The following is a 12,311-nucleotide window of genomic DNA, read 5'->3' as shown; positions in this document are numbered from 1 at the left end:
ACCAACCTAGAGTTTGCTTTAGGAAATGAGGATGGCCCTATGTTCCTCCTTGGTGTATCAGATTTTTCAAAGAAGGTTTGTTAATTTTATTAAAGTAAATAAATAAATAATTTGTGTATCCTAGAAAACTTTGTATTCATTCCTGCAATCTCTGTTGTATCTCAATGCCTTTTTAGGTTTTTTTTTTTTTTGTCTTTGTAACTTGTAAACTCCTGTTTTCATTATTGTTGAATTATAATACATTTCATTGTCAGGTAAACTCAACGTCCAAAAGTTGGTGCAGTTGAGGAAATTTGAATATATACAGTGGGCTCGTATTGTATTAACATTAAATTTACTGATTTTGATGATTGTTTTGTGATTATGTAAGAGAATGTCTTCTTCTCAGAAAATATATTCTGCTTTGCAGTACACCTGAAACTAACACAAACTGTAAATCAACTATACTCCAATAAATATAAATAAGTTAGAATTTATAACAAAATTTTTAAAGGCCAAAAAAATATTCCCTAGGCCATGACTGTTCTCCATGTCCCCAGAAGCTTCTTAGAGACTAACCCACTTTCCCCTTCAGATAGTCCAACAATTAAGAAAACTCAACTGCCTTTGATGAATTTAATTACGGTCCTAAGATTTCTTGTGATCCTGAACACAAGGTTATTAATAATTGCTATATGGAATATTTTTGACCAAACTCAGTAAGTCCTCCCAGTGGTTTGGATGACTATTTTCCAGTGACCTAGTGGGTTATGAAAAGCTTAGTTGGAACAGAGGAGAGTGTTGTCTAGCTTCTTTGGCTTTCATCATCTTGAATACTTTTGTTAGAACAGCCCAAGGTTTTGAATGCATTATCCAGATGCATTGCAATTCTATAGTCTTTTTACCAAAATTGGATTCACATGCAAATTTGTTAACAAACAAAACAAAACAAAACAATTTCAAAGGCCTAATTGGTATCCAGCTTCCCACTTTGGAGAACATGGCTCTTCCCACTTACCATGCCCTCTGTGGGGTCATAGAGCCTCTGTATCAGCTGGACCACCGTGCTTTTCCCACAGCCGCTGTTCCCAACCAGGGCCACCGTCTGACCGCTCTCTACCTTCAAGTTGAGGGCCTTTAAGATCTATGAGGGAAAAGAGAGAAAAAGAACACACTTCACAACAAAAGCCTAAAAGGGGAGTAATCTGATTCAATTTTAAATTTGGAAAAAAAGTACCAAATAAGGGAATATAATCTCAAAAGGAAAAAAGCACATACATATCAAAATAATAGAGACTATGGATTCTTTAAGATGATTAAACAATCAGTCTGAATTAGGAATTCCTATAGATATTACTTACAATACCTTGACATCAGGTCGAGCTGGATAACAGAAATGAACATCTTTGAACTCCAAATTCCCTTTGATGTTATCTGGTTTGTGTCCTCTCTCTGAAAAACTGTCAATTTTAGGATTCTAAATAAAACAAAATTCAATGACTATTCCATCATAGGACAAACAATTGCATTTTTAAGGAATATGCTTCAGCAAATTCCAAAAACAGGACCCAGAATGGCATCTCAAGTTGAAGACGGTGTGTGTTTAAGGAAATATTCCTTCTCAGAAAATAGGCTTTTCTTGAAAAGTACATAAGGGATATATTCATTTCATTTTATACGATATTTCCCTTTAAGTTTCTGGCATATCCTCATAAATTTTCTAAATAGTCAAACATGCACATTCCTACAGCTGCAATAACAAAAACATACTACCATGGATATATCCAGGTATTTCAGCATTTAGTGACAATTAGCTTATTCCTAAACAACAAATGTAATGGACTGGGTTGAGAAGACTGAACAATTGGTTAGAGCCAAGTTATTTAGGAACGATGTAAATTTTGTATATATGCAGAAGCTGAACAATTTTCTCATGACTTAGATTAATGAAGTAGGAATTGCTTGGATTAAACAATCACATTTCAGTTACCTAGTTTGCATTTTCTCTGTGTAAATGCAGTGACGTACTTATGTCAAAATGATCTTCTTTATTTCACTGCAGTCAGTACAACTTATGCAATATAGTTGATTCAAAATTATATCATATGCGCAGTGATCATTTTTTTTTTTTGACAGGGGGCAACCCACAGCAAAGCATACTATCAATTTTGGTCCCACCAGTAACTTTTCCATCCACTCATCCTGTATACAAATCATAATATTCTTAGTCTGGCTACAAAATGAAAGAGAAAAGGAGGAAAACTAGGAAGACAAACATCTTTGCTTTGAACTCTAATAATAACACACTAGTGCAGATGTACTTTCCCAAAATGAAATCAGTGCTATTTGATTATTTAAAGATAAACTTTCAGAAATATTAGTAAGAGGCATTTGATTTCATTCATTACTAAAGAGAGGTTGTTCACTTGGCAAAATTTTCATACGACATTTAACCGAAAGCCAGATTTAATTAGCCAGACCTCAAAGAATTTTTCGGCATTAAAATAATAAATGACTCACATTATCAATAATAGCAAAGATTGCATATGCTGCTCCTCTTGCATTGGCAAAAGCATCAATACAGGGAGCAGCCTGTCCAACGCTGAAGGCTCCAATCATGATTGAGAAAAAGACCTGAGCAAAAAGAACACAAGGAAAAGTTATAAGTCCTATTCTGGAGTCCACCATCATCTCAAATATGAGTTGTTTGGAATATACACTACCCAAAGGATCGCGATTAGGTTTATCCCTTTAAAATTTTTTTGGCAAAAGAGCAAAATTTAGAAGGTTACTATAGCATTTTATTGCATGAACAGGTTTCTTCAATCTCAAAAATATTTTTTTTGAAAAAAAAATATATTTTTTGTCTAGCTAGCCAAACTATCTGTTGCTCTTCTCCTGGACTTAGACAAAGGCAGAAAGATTTTTCAAACCTACTTCCTTGATTCTGAAGCTATTGCCACCAGAGGAAAACATTTTCCATCAGTATTATTTTTCAGTCCTATATGATTTTCTCTAACTATTCATGGAATTACACAGAATGTTCAAGATAAAACAGATTCTGGCCGCATGAAATTTTCCTTAAAAAGTACTATGTTATGTATTAATACATATTTTGGTAAGACTTTTAATATAAAAAATAATAGTTCACACATTATAAAACACTAAATCACACCTGTGTGCAATGATTAATATACAATTATTCTGTACTACAGCACACAAACTTAACACATTTGCCTTTATATTTTTTTCACTAGGAAAATAAATTGATATAGAAAAGTCAACACTATAGCTTCAGGAATCCAGATTATCAACAAACGTTAACTGAAGAAAACACAAATGAAGAGAAATTACTCCTTTATCTCTGGGCATGCTGAAACATCTACTTATAGTTTGTCTTTTCTCAGAAGACGGTAACAGTAACACTTCACATACCCAGAACTCAAATATCTCTCAAATATCTATGGACTACCTGCAATACAGAGAAAGACCAGTAAGAGAGCAAAGCCGTCTCTACCAAAAGCAATGCTATGAAGTCAATGCACTAGTGTTCTCAGTCTTTATGCAGAGGGCATCGCTGGGCTCCCTGCATCACGGGCGTCACTCTGTAGCCCTACTCGGGAGAGGTCACTGTCTACGTACTACAAATGGGGAGACCAGGCCAGAGAGGGCACACTCATCACAAAGGGTGAATGGCAGAGTCAGGATTCAATCTCCTTTCTTCATAAAATTTAGCAAATGAGGAAGTAAAGAGAGGTGGAGAACTTCCGAGCTGACAACCAGAGAGGAGACCAAAAGGAGAAAAAACAGACTCAGCAATGACGGAAGCTCATCTAGCCAATCAGCCCTGAAAACGTCAATGCAGTCTGAAGGTACTACCCTAGAGAACATTTTGAAATGATAAATTTTTATAATGTCCCTAGGCCATCGTCAAGGGGTCCTCTGTTTAGAAAGATAGGGAAGTGCAGGTTTTAAAACATGGCTAGTTGAATGGTTACGTGTTGCCCTGACCGTCACTGACATGGAAAGAAGGTCACAATACGTTGCTAGTTTATAAAACGTTTACAAAAAGGTATGCATAATACAATCCCAGTTTTGAAAGGAAACAAAATCCACATACAGAAAAGAATCCGGAAGATATACACCAAAAGTTATCATTAAGTATATATGGATTATTAGATCACAAGTAATTCTAAGTAATTTCTAATTTTTATAATTCTTTGTATAACTAGTATACATTTTTATAATCAAAAAACGAAGATATTTTCATTTTGTAAAAGAAAAAGAAACTAAATAACTTTTCATCTTGTATTTGGATAGCTGATGTTTTATATCACGTAAATTTAACATTCTCTCATAGTATGACCTACGTATAATAATGTTTACTTTCTTATATAATGAAACTCAAAGGCAGAATGAGGGTGGCGCCACTACATATTTGTTCATTCATAAATTCATTCCATTTTTCAAAATTTATATGCTCCATGTGTTTCTCGATTGGTCTATCTACATGTTATGCCCTGTGTATTCTACAAGGTCAGCTCTACCCACAGGACAGAGCAAAGGTTTACAGAATGAAAAAAGCCTATAACCATGGCTCATCCTTCAAAAAGGAGGAGAATGAAAGAAAAGAAAAGGTAGGTGGATAAACGACATTTTCAGATTCTTCATAAATATTAGGAAAACAACTTACTGTCATTGCATTTCCAACAGTGTATTCTTTTGCTATAACTAGAGTGGATCCATACCAGAAGGCCAGCGCATATGATGCATATATTAACAGGAAGGCAATGCCCATGGAAATGTTCGCCGAAATAGCTTTTTTAATTCCAATCTTTTTGGCATTTTCTAGATGTTTCTGATACCTACCAGAAAATGAGGGGAAAACATGATAATAAGAAAACAATCCATAATCTGAGCCATGTTCACCTCCTTGATAGTTGGAGGTTTAAGGCACAAAGCCATAAAAGAAAGCCCTGGTGAGACCCAGCTTCCTGGGAACTCAACCAATTCAGGATCAGCCAGGACTAGAACCCATCTGAGCCTTTTCTTTACCGGCCTGGACCCATCTCCCTTGGTCCCTACCAGTCCTACCAGTGTTCCCATAGCTGTTCCAGGATTGAACTCCCATCCCTGGGAGAACATCACCATCCCTTCATGGCCAGCATCACAAGTCAAGGTAAAGGTGGAAGAAGAGAAACCAAGCCAAGCCAACCAGGAATGACGCCAAAATGTAAATACTATTTGGGACGCGTAAAACAGATTCTTAACATGGGCAAATTTGTCTTCTCCAGAGAAGAACCTCCTTCCACAGCCCCACTGGGTGAGGGACAGGAATTTTACACGTTTGTGTACTTATACTTGGGCTTTTGCTTTGGTTTGGTTTTTGTTTTGTTTTGGTTTTGATCAGGCTGACCTTCAACTGTCAAGCCTGGGTACAAGGTTATAAACTGGTCACTGCTTATGGGATACAGGCTCCTACTCAACTTTTCTAGATTTTAGTTTCATCACTTGTAAAATAGAGTTACTCTTTTTTTAATAGAAGTATAGTTGATTTACAATGTTGTGTCAGTTTCAGGTGTACAGCAAAGTGATTCAGTTATACATACGTATATATATTCTTTTTCAGATTCTTTTACCTTATGGATTATTACAAGATATTGAGTATAGTTCCCTGTGTTATACAGTAGGTCCTTGTTGGTTATCTATTTTATATATAGTAGTATGTATATGTTATTCCTAAACTCCTAATTTATCCCTCCCTTCCCTTTCGCCTTTGTTAACCATAAGCTTGTTTTCTATATCTGTGGGTCTCTTTCTCTTTTGTAAATAAGTTCATGTGTATCATTTTTTTAAAATCCACATATAATCGATATCATATGATGTTTGTCTTTCACTGTCTGGCTTACTTCACTTAGGATGATAAGCTCTAGGTCGTTCCATGTTGCTGCAAATGGTATTATAAAATGGAGTTACTAATGCCTACCTTGCAAGACAATTATGAGGTTGACAGATAATGATAGAACGTTGTTAGTACAGTGCTGGCGTATAGCTGGAAAAACCTGATAATTCCTATTCCTATTACTATTGTTTTAGAATTTAATGTCTTCCTAAATATCGCTCATTCTATTATTGTCATATTTTTGAATATTAATTAAAATTCATATTACTGCCTTCTAGGATTTGACATAAAGGTATAACTGTCTAGAATGGTTCTGTCAAATAACAATATTTTTTCCATCAATTTCAGTTAAGCCTTCCATGCTAGATGCAAAGAGTCTATACATTTTGATTTTGGCTCCCTAAAATCAGAAAAAAAAAAAACCACTGATATACAGTGAGACTTTAGAGAAAATACCACATACATTAGAGCGTTTCTATTTCTAACAAAAGACAAACAACATCATATCTTTTTCAGTTTAACCAAATAAGATGTTGAGAATTTCTTCATTTTTTTAAAATGTACGTTGCCACCAAAAATTATGTCTTTCAATTACTTAAAGCACCCTACTCTCCAGTGCTGTTTCCTCAGTGTTGGATGATGCATACATTTAGCTGAGCTGCGTCCCTGGGGAGACAGCCAGCTCGCCATGCCCAGCACTGTGCTTAGTCCCAGGTGGCCCGGTTGCAAGGTGTGGGCACGTCAGCCCCAACGTGACACGGGGCTCCAGGGACAGTGGTGGACATGCTGTAATTACCTTTGCTGAGGCGGCTCACTTACTGCTGCTAATGGAGAGGCACTGATTACACTCATCCTGAGGTGTGTGGGCTACTGTGTACAGAAAGCAGCAGTGAGAGAGAAAAAGGAAGAGTTAGAGAACCAGGTATAGGCTGGCTTTGAAGAGGGCTTAAGGAACAGAAAAATAGAAAATGAAAAAGAGGGGAGTAGGGAACCTTTGCTTTTAAGGCTGGAGAATTGCCAGAGAATTTCATTTTCAAAGAGTTGTGGGTGGGGCTTCCCTGGTGGCGCAGTGGTTGACAGTCTGCCTGCCGATGCAGGGGACACGGGTTCGTGCCCCGGTCCGGGACGATCCCACATGCCACGGAGCGGCTGGGCCCGTGAGCCATGGCCGCTGAGCCTGCGCGTCCGGAGCCTGTGCTCCGCAACGGGAGAGGCCGCAACAGTGAGAGGCCCGCGTACCGCTAAAAAAAAAGAGTTGTGGGTATCAGGAGTCCCATAGGATGGCAAAAGAAAATACTTCACATGGAGTCATACTTCAGCGATATTAGGGAATGTTATTATTTAAAGAAAACTGGTTGGGGCATTTAAGTAGAGCTGAGTAGCCTTTATTAGGGGGCTTTGTTCTGGCATATAGGTTTTCGCCTATCAAGTTCCTTTAGAGCAGGGGTACTCCACCTGGAATCCCCGGTTAAGGAACTTGAATGGGAAAAAATTTACATATTTAATTTCACTAACCTATAACCGGAATTTAACATTTCCTTCAATTCTCAAGGTAGGCAACAAACTGCTGTATGGTTAGCAGTAACTGTGCCTGTGTTGCCAAAAGAAATCCTAGATCATTTTCATACCACTCTTCTAATTATTACAGATATCTTAAAGTATCTTTTACCTGCAACCCGCTTTGAATTACAGTAAATATTTGACCCGTATTTAGTTCTTAGTATTTAATAGGTTAAGAATAGAGATATGTAATTACCACATGACACTTTTAAAATGTTTTGATAACTGTACTTCACTATAATTGGTTTCCTTTGTAATCCTACATATTTTGTGTTATGCATTTAAAATCATTATTTTAAGAAGGGAGTCCATAGGTTTCATCAGACTGCCAAAGAAGTCCATGGAACATAAAAAGGTCAGAACCCTGCTGTAAAGTCTGACGTTAAACTCTAGCCATCAGTAAAGGGTGCCTATATTTTGTGGGCGAGGGGTTAATATTAGGTAAAGGAAAGCAGTAGACACACATCACAAAAGAATAAGTGACAAAATGTAAAAGTGGGTTCTTTGAACTAGTGGACAAAAAACCTGACCTTTTCAGCTCTCTGTTCTGGCCCCCAAAAGCTATCACAGTCTTGATGGCCCCTAGAGCCTCTTCTGCCACAGCGCCTGCTTTTGCGTATGCAGCTAGTTCTTTGTCACTAAATGCTGAGAGAATCTGGAAAAGAGAGAAACATTCATGCCTTTTGTATGGGGAAAAATGTTAAAAGACAGTCTGATCAACTCTTTCACTTACTTTTTCTTCCCAAACCCTGTCCTTTATCAAACATTGTAGATATGAAGCAAACCACACTCACTGTACCCGATCCAACGGCTGCTTCCACTCCCTACAAGGGGTGGATTTGATCCGCCCTGGTGACATGCTCCCCAAGAGGAGTCCTAAGCAGCTTTCGGCAGGAAAGCGCCCTTTGCAGGAAAGAGCTCTCTGCAGGAGGCCCCTTGGTCTTGTCGCTAACCTTAAACCTGGCGCCCCCGTGCTCTACTCACCTCTGGCCCTAGCACACCTTTCAGATCTTTTGATCACGCAATACTTTGTGTAACTTGTTGGTTCTTTCCAGAGATCAAAGATGTAGAAATGCAGAATAAGTAATTAACAGATGACCAGATCTTTTCCCTAGCTTCCCCTTCAATAATCTTGTGAACAAAACTGTGTGAACAAGATAGCATCTAAAGAAAGATCACAAGAGGTCAACAAGCCCACACACAAGCCTGCACGCAATGGAGGAGGGTGATGATTCTGACCCCCTATCTCAACAATTAACTGAGGTTACTTCCCCTTTTCCATTGAAAAGCTTTCATGACTGAACAGAATCTTCAGAGACGGTTTTTTGGGGACATCAAGTCCACCATCTCCCCAGACTGCCAGCATTCCGATTAAAAGTAACTTTCCTTTCTACCAACTTTTGCAAGTATTGATTGTTTTTAAGCAGCGAGCAGCCGGACTTGATTCGGTAACAGAGTCAGCAAAAGGAAATCCACACATAGTTCTCTAGATAGTGTTTTTTGGGAGTAGTGTGGAGTTCTGTATCTACTACCGTATGTTCTCTGTTAATTGCAAAATAAACTAAAATAAAACCTTACTACTTGGAAAGGATTCACCATCCTTTTTTTTTTAATTGTGTCACGATTTTTAATCACTTTGAAAACCATACTTCCAGGCCTACTCACGGGTATTCTACTGAATAAGATGGCTAAACAAGATGTTGCAGGAGAACAGTAAAGGAAGAATCGAAACAAAAGAGATGCCAGAGTCTACTAAGTAAATCATCAACCCCAGAATGAGCAAAAATTGCCAGTAAAGTTTCTCAACTCTGGAGTGTTGGTTGAAATAGAACAGGTTTTGTGGATTTTACTGCAAGGCAAAATTGTCAGAGTGCCATTTAACTGTCACAGGTAACAATTCCAAGTAAATAGGACAAATCTAAACTTATTTAAATGTTTTATATTCATGCAATAGTTTGAAGGAACGTCATATTTTTAAATTATGTTTCCTGAAATAAGGACATGACCATTTATGTAATTTAAATTAGTACGCCAGAAGATTTACCTAAAGTAGTAACAGTTCCAGAAACAAAATGTAACTGAGGTAATAACTGTGACATTTTGCATCACATTAAAAACAATCTTCCTTATTAGAGCACCAGATTAACAACGTGGTCCTGGATGTGGTTTCAAATGACATTTAACATGGATCTGCACAAGTACCAGAATCCTGCATATTGAAAATAACTCTGTCTGCGTGGGTTAACACACACGGAAATGCCCACGTTTCACATACCTTTGCCCAAACAGCTGTAGAGAGTCCCAGGATAGGGCTGATGGCCATTATCACAAGAGTGAGCTTCCATCCTCTGAGAAACCCCACTATGAATCCTGCAAAAAACGTGGCTATTGCTTGAAAGAACATTCCAACCTTGTCACCAATTCCTTCACTGATTTTGGAGATGTCACTAAAAAAGATCACACCTAAGTGGTTACAGGCAGGAGGTCTTCAGTCAGAAAGGTGAAGCAGACATCTAACAAACACAGAGACAGGCAACACTGGTTCAGACTCCTGCAAGCCTCTTTCACAGTCTTAGCCTCTTGAATGACATTTTTCCCCACCTAAATACTGTACAAAGGAAGAAATTCAGGATTACTTCACGCTTCTAAGACGTTAATAGCATTAAAAGTTGATGCTATTCAATTAGTTAATCCTGTTAGAGAAACATTAGCATTTTGAACCTATGAGTCAATTTGTTTAAAGGCAGGAGCTAGGGGGCTTCCCTGGTGGCGCAGTGGTTGGGGGTCCACCTGCCGATGCGGGGGACGTGGGTTCGTGCCCCGGTCCGGCGGGATCTCGCATGCCGCGGAGCGGTTGGGCCCGTGGGCCATGCCCGCTGGGCCTGCGCATCCGGAGCCTGTGCTCCGCGGCGGGAGGGGCCACGGCGGTGGGAGACCCGCGTGCCGCAAAAAAAAAAAAAAAAAAAAGTAAAAGCAGGAGCTAGGAAGGGCACTGCAACAGGAATAGGGAAGGGCTCCTTGCTTCTACCCTTGATGATATTTTCAACGCACTCTATTCTCAATACAGCAGCCAGTGTGATCCTTTGAAAATGGAAATCTGAACATGCTACTCCTCAGATCAAAAATGCCCAGTGGCAAAGCTGAGGCCAGCCAGGCCCTACATGCTCTGATCCTCCCTTCTCTTGGACCTCATATGCTCACTACCCTCTTGCCAGGACCTCCAGTCAGGAAAAGCTTATCATCTATGTCCCCCTGCTGGAACGTAAGCAACAAGAGGAAGGAGATCTTTGTCTCATTCATTGGTATATCACAAACATCTAGAACACTGTTTGGCACATAATAGACCCTCAAGAGCTTCCCTGGTGGCGCAGTGGTTGAGAGTCCGCCTGCCGATGCAGGGGACACGGGTTCGTGCCCTGGTCCAGGAAGATCCCACATGCCGCGGAGCGGCTGGGCCCGTGGGCCATGGCCGCTGAGCCTGCGCATCCGGAGCCTGTGCTCCGCAATGGGTGAGGCCACAACAGTAAGAGGCCCGCGTACCGCAAAAAGAAGAAAAAAAAAATAGGCCCTCAAATATTTGTTGAATAAGTGAAGAGTCAATAAGTACTAAGATAAGTCTCTTTGTGAATTCATTCAATCATTGATTCACTCATTCATCCATCTTGAGGGTCATCTTAATATCTGTCAGGCCTGTGATAAATATCTGTTTGTCTCCATGAGAGATAAACAAGTAAAGGATGTAAGCTCATTCCTCAAATACGCCTACTACATAACTAAGGCAAAAAAATCTAACAGATAAGGAAAATACATGGCGGCATAGGCTGTAATTTCTAAAGATGGCTATCCAATGATCTATTCCCAATACACACCAAATGCTTAATCTAGGAAAAAAAATTTTTTTCATTTAAAATCTTCCTTGGACATATTTTCACATACTTAGCAGTTAATTTCTTTATGAAAGTGTGGTGTTAACAGTATACTTACTCTGTTAGCCGAGTATTGAGTTCAGTGGTGTCATTGATGTCAAACCAGCCTATTTCCTGTCGTAGAATAGCATGAAAAAACTCTTGCCTAATTTTCTTAATCTGTCGGCCAGCTGCCAAAGTCCAAAATGAAACTTGTATATAGGCAGCAACAAGAACTCCAGCACCTAATCCTGAATAATAATATGCATATCTGGAAAATAATTCAAAAGTTTCTTTTAAATATAGTCTTTATCTCTTTGGGGAGAAATATTCAGAAATGGGAATTAGTCAATTTACAGACAGATCACAAAGACCGTGTAGGACATTGTAACAAACACACATTAATTTTTTTCTCTTTTCTTAAATTATAAGAGGATAATGGCAAATCTATCCACTTGAATGATCAGCCAAAAGTAAAATAAAGTTTTGTGGTTAACTGCAAAAATATAATGGTGCTCATGAACCATTTTCAAACTGATATTGACAGTTTGTAAACACAATTTGCCTCTTTCATAATTCATATTCTAGACTTGCATATATTACTGTACTTAAAAAGTGCACCACATTGCAAATACAGGACTAAACAGACCGAGCATGCAAAATGGTTCTTAGTATAAGTTTTCCGGTATTGTTTACACAAAGAACAAAAAACCCTCTTCCTAATTGGCAGAAGTTGAAAGGTGTTTTAAAAATAGAACGCTAGGGGCTTCCCCGGTGGTGCAGTGGTTGAGAATCTGCCTGCTAATGCAGGGGACACAGGTTCGAGCCCTGGTCTGGGAGGACCCCACATGCCGCGGAGCGACTGGGCCCGTGAGCCACAACTACTGAGCCTGTGCGTGTCTGGAGCCTGTGCCCCACAACAAGAGAGGCCGCAATAGTGAGAGGCCCGCGCACCGCGATGAAGA

At 39.0% G+C, this 12,311-nt stretch overlaps 1 protein-coding gene across 1 annotated transcript in view; it reads right to left on the bottom strand.

Annotated features, from left to right (window-relative positions):
• Positions 1-12,311, bottom strand: part of LOC132524780 (phosphatidylcholine translocator ABCB4-like) — a 75,715-nt gene that overhangs the window by 48,346 nt on the left and 15,058 nt on the right. The window contains exons 6-12 of the mRNA XM_060157184.1: positions 11,426-11,617; positions 9,717-9,888; positions 7,972-8,096; positions 4,673-4,844; positions 2,500-2,613; positions 1,346-1,456; positions 998-1,123 (exon numbers count right to left, since the gene is read on the bottom strand). Coding sequence (XP_060013167.1) covers positions 998-1,123; positions 1,346-1,456; positions 2,500-2,613; positions 4,673-4,844; positions 7,972-8,096; positions 9,717-9,888; positions 11,426-11,617 — 1,012 coding nt within the window. The remainder of the gene's footprint in view (positions 1-997; positions 1,124-1,345; positions 1,457-2,499; positions 2,614-4,672; positions 4,845-7,971; positions 8,097-9,716; positions 9,889-11,425; positions 11,618-12,311) is intronic.

Source organism: Lagenorhynchus albirostris, chromosome 8, assembly GCF_949774975.1.
Source record: "Lagenorhynchus albirostris chromosome 8, mLagAlb1.1, whole genome shotgun sequence".
NCBI classification, from domain to species: domain Eukaryota; kingdom Metazoa; phylum Chordata; class Mammalia; order Artiodactyla; family Delphinidae; genus Lagenorhynchus; species Lagenorhynchus albirostris.
The sequence above is the reverse complement of the archived record's forward strand: the minus strand, read 5'-3'. Positions and strand labels throughout refer to the sequence as shown.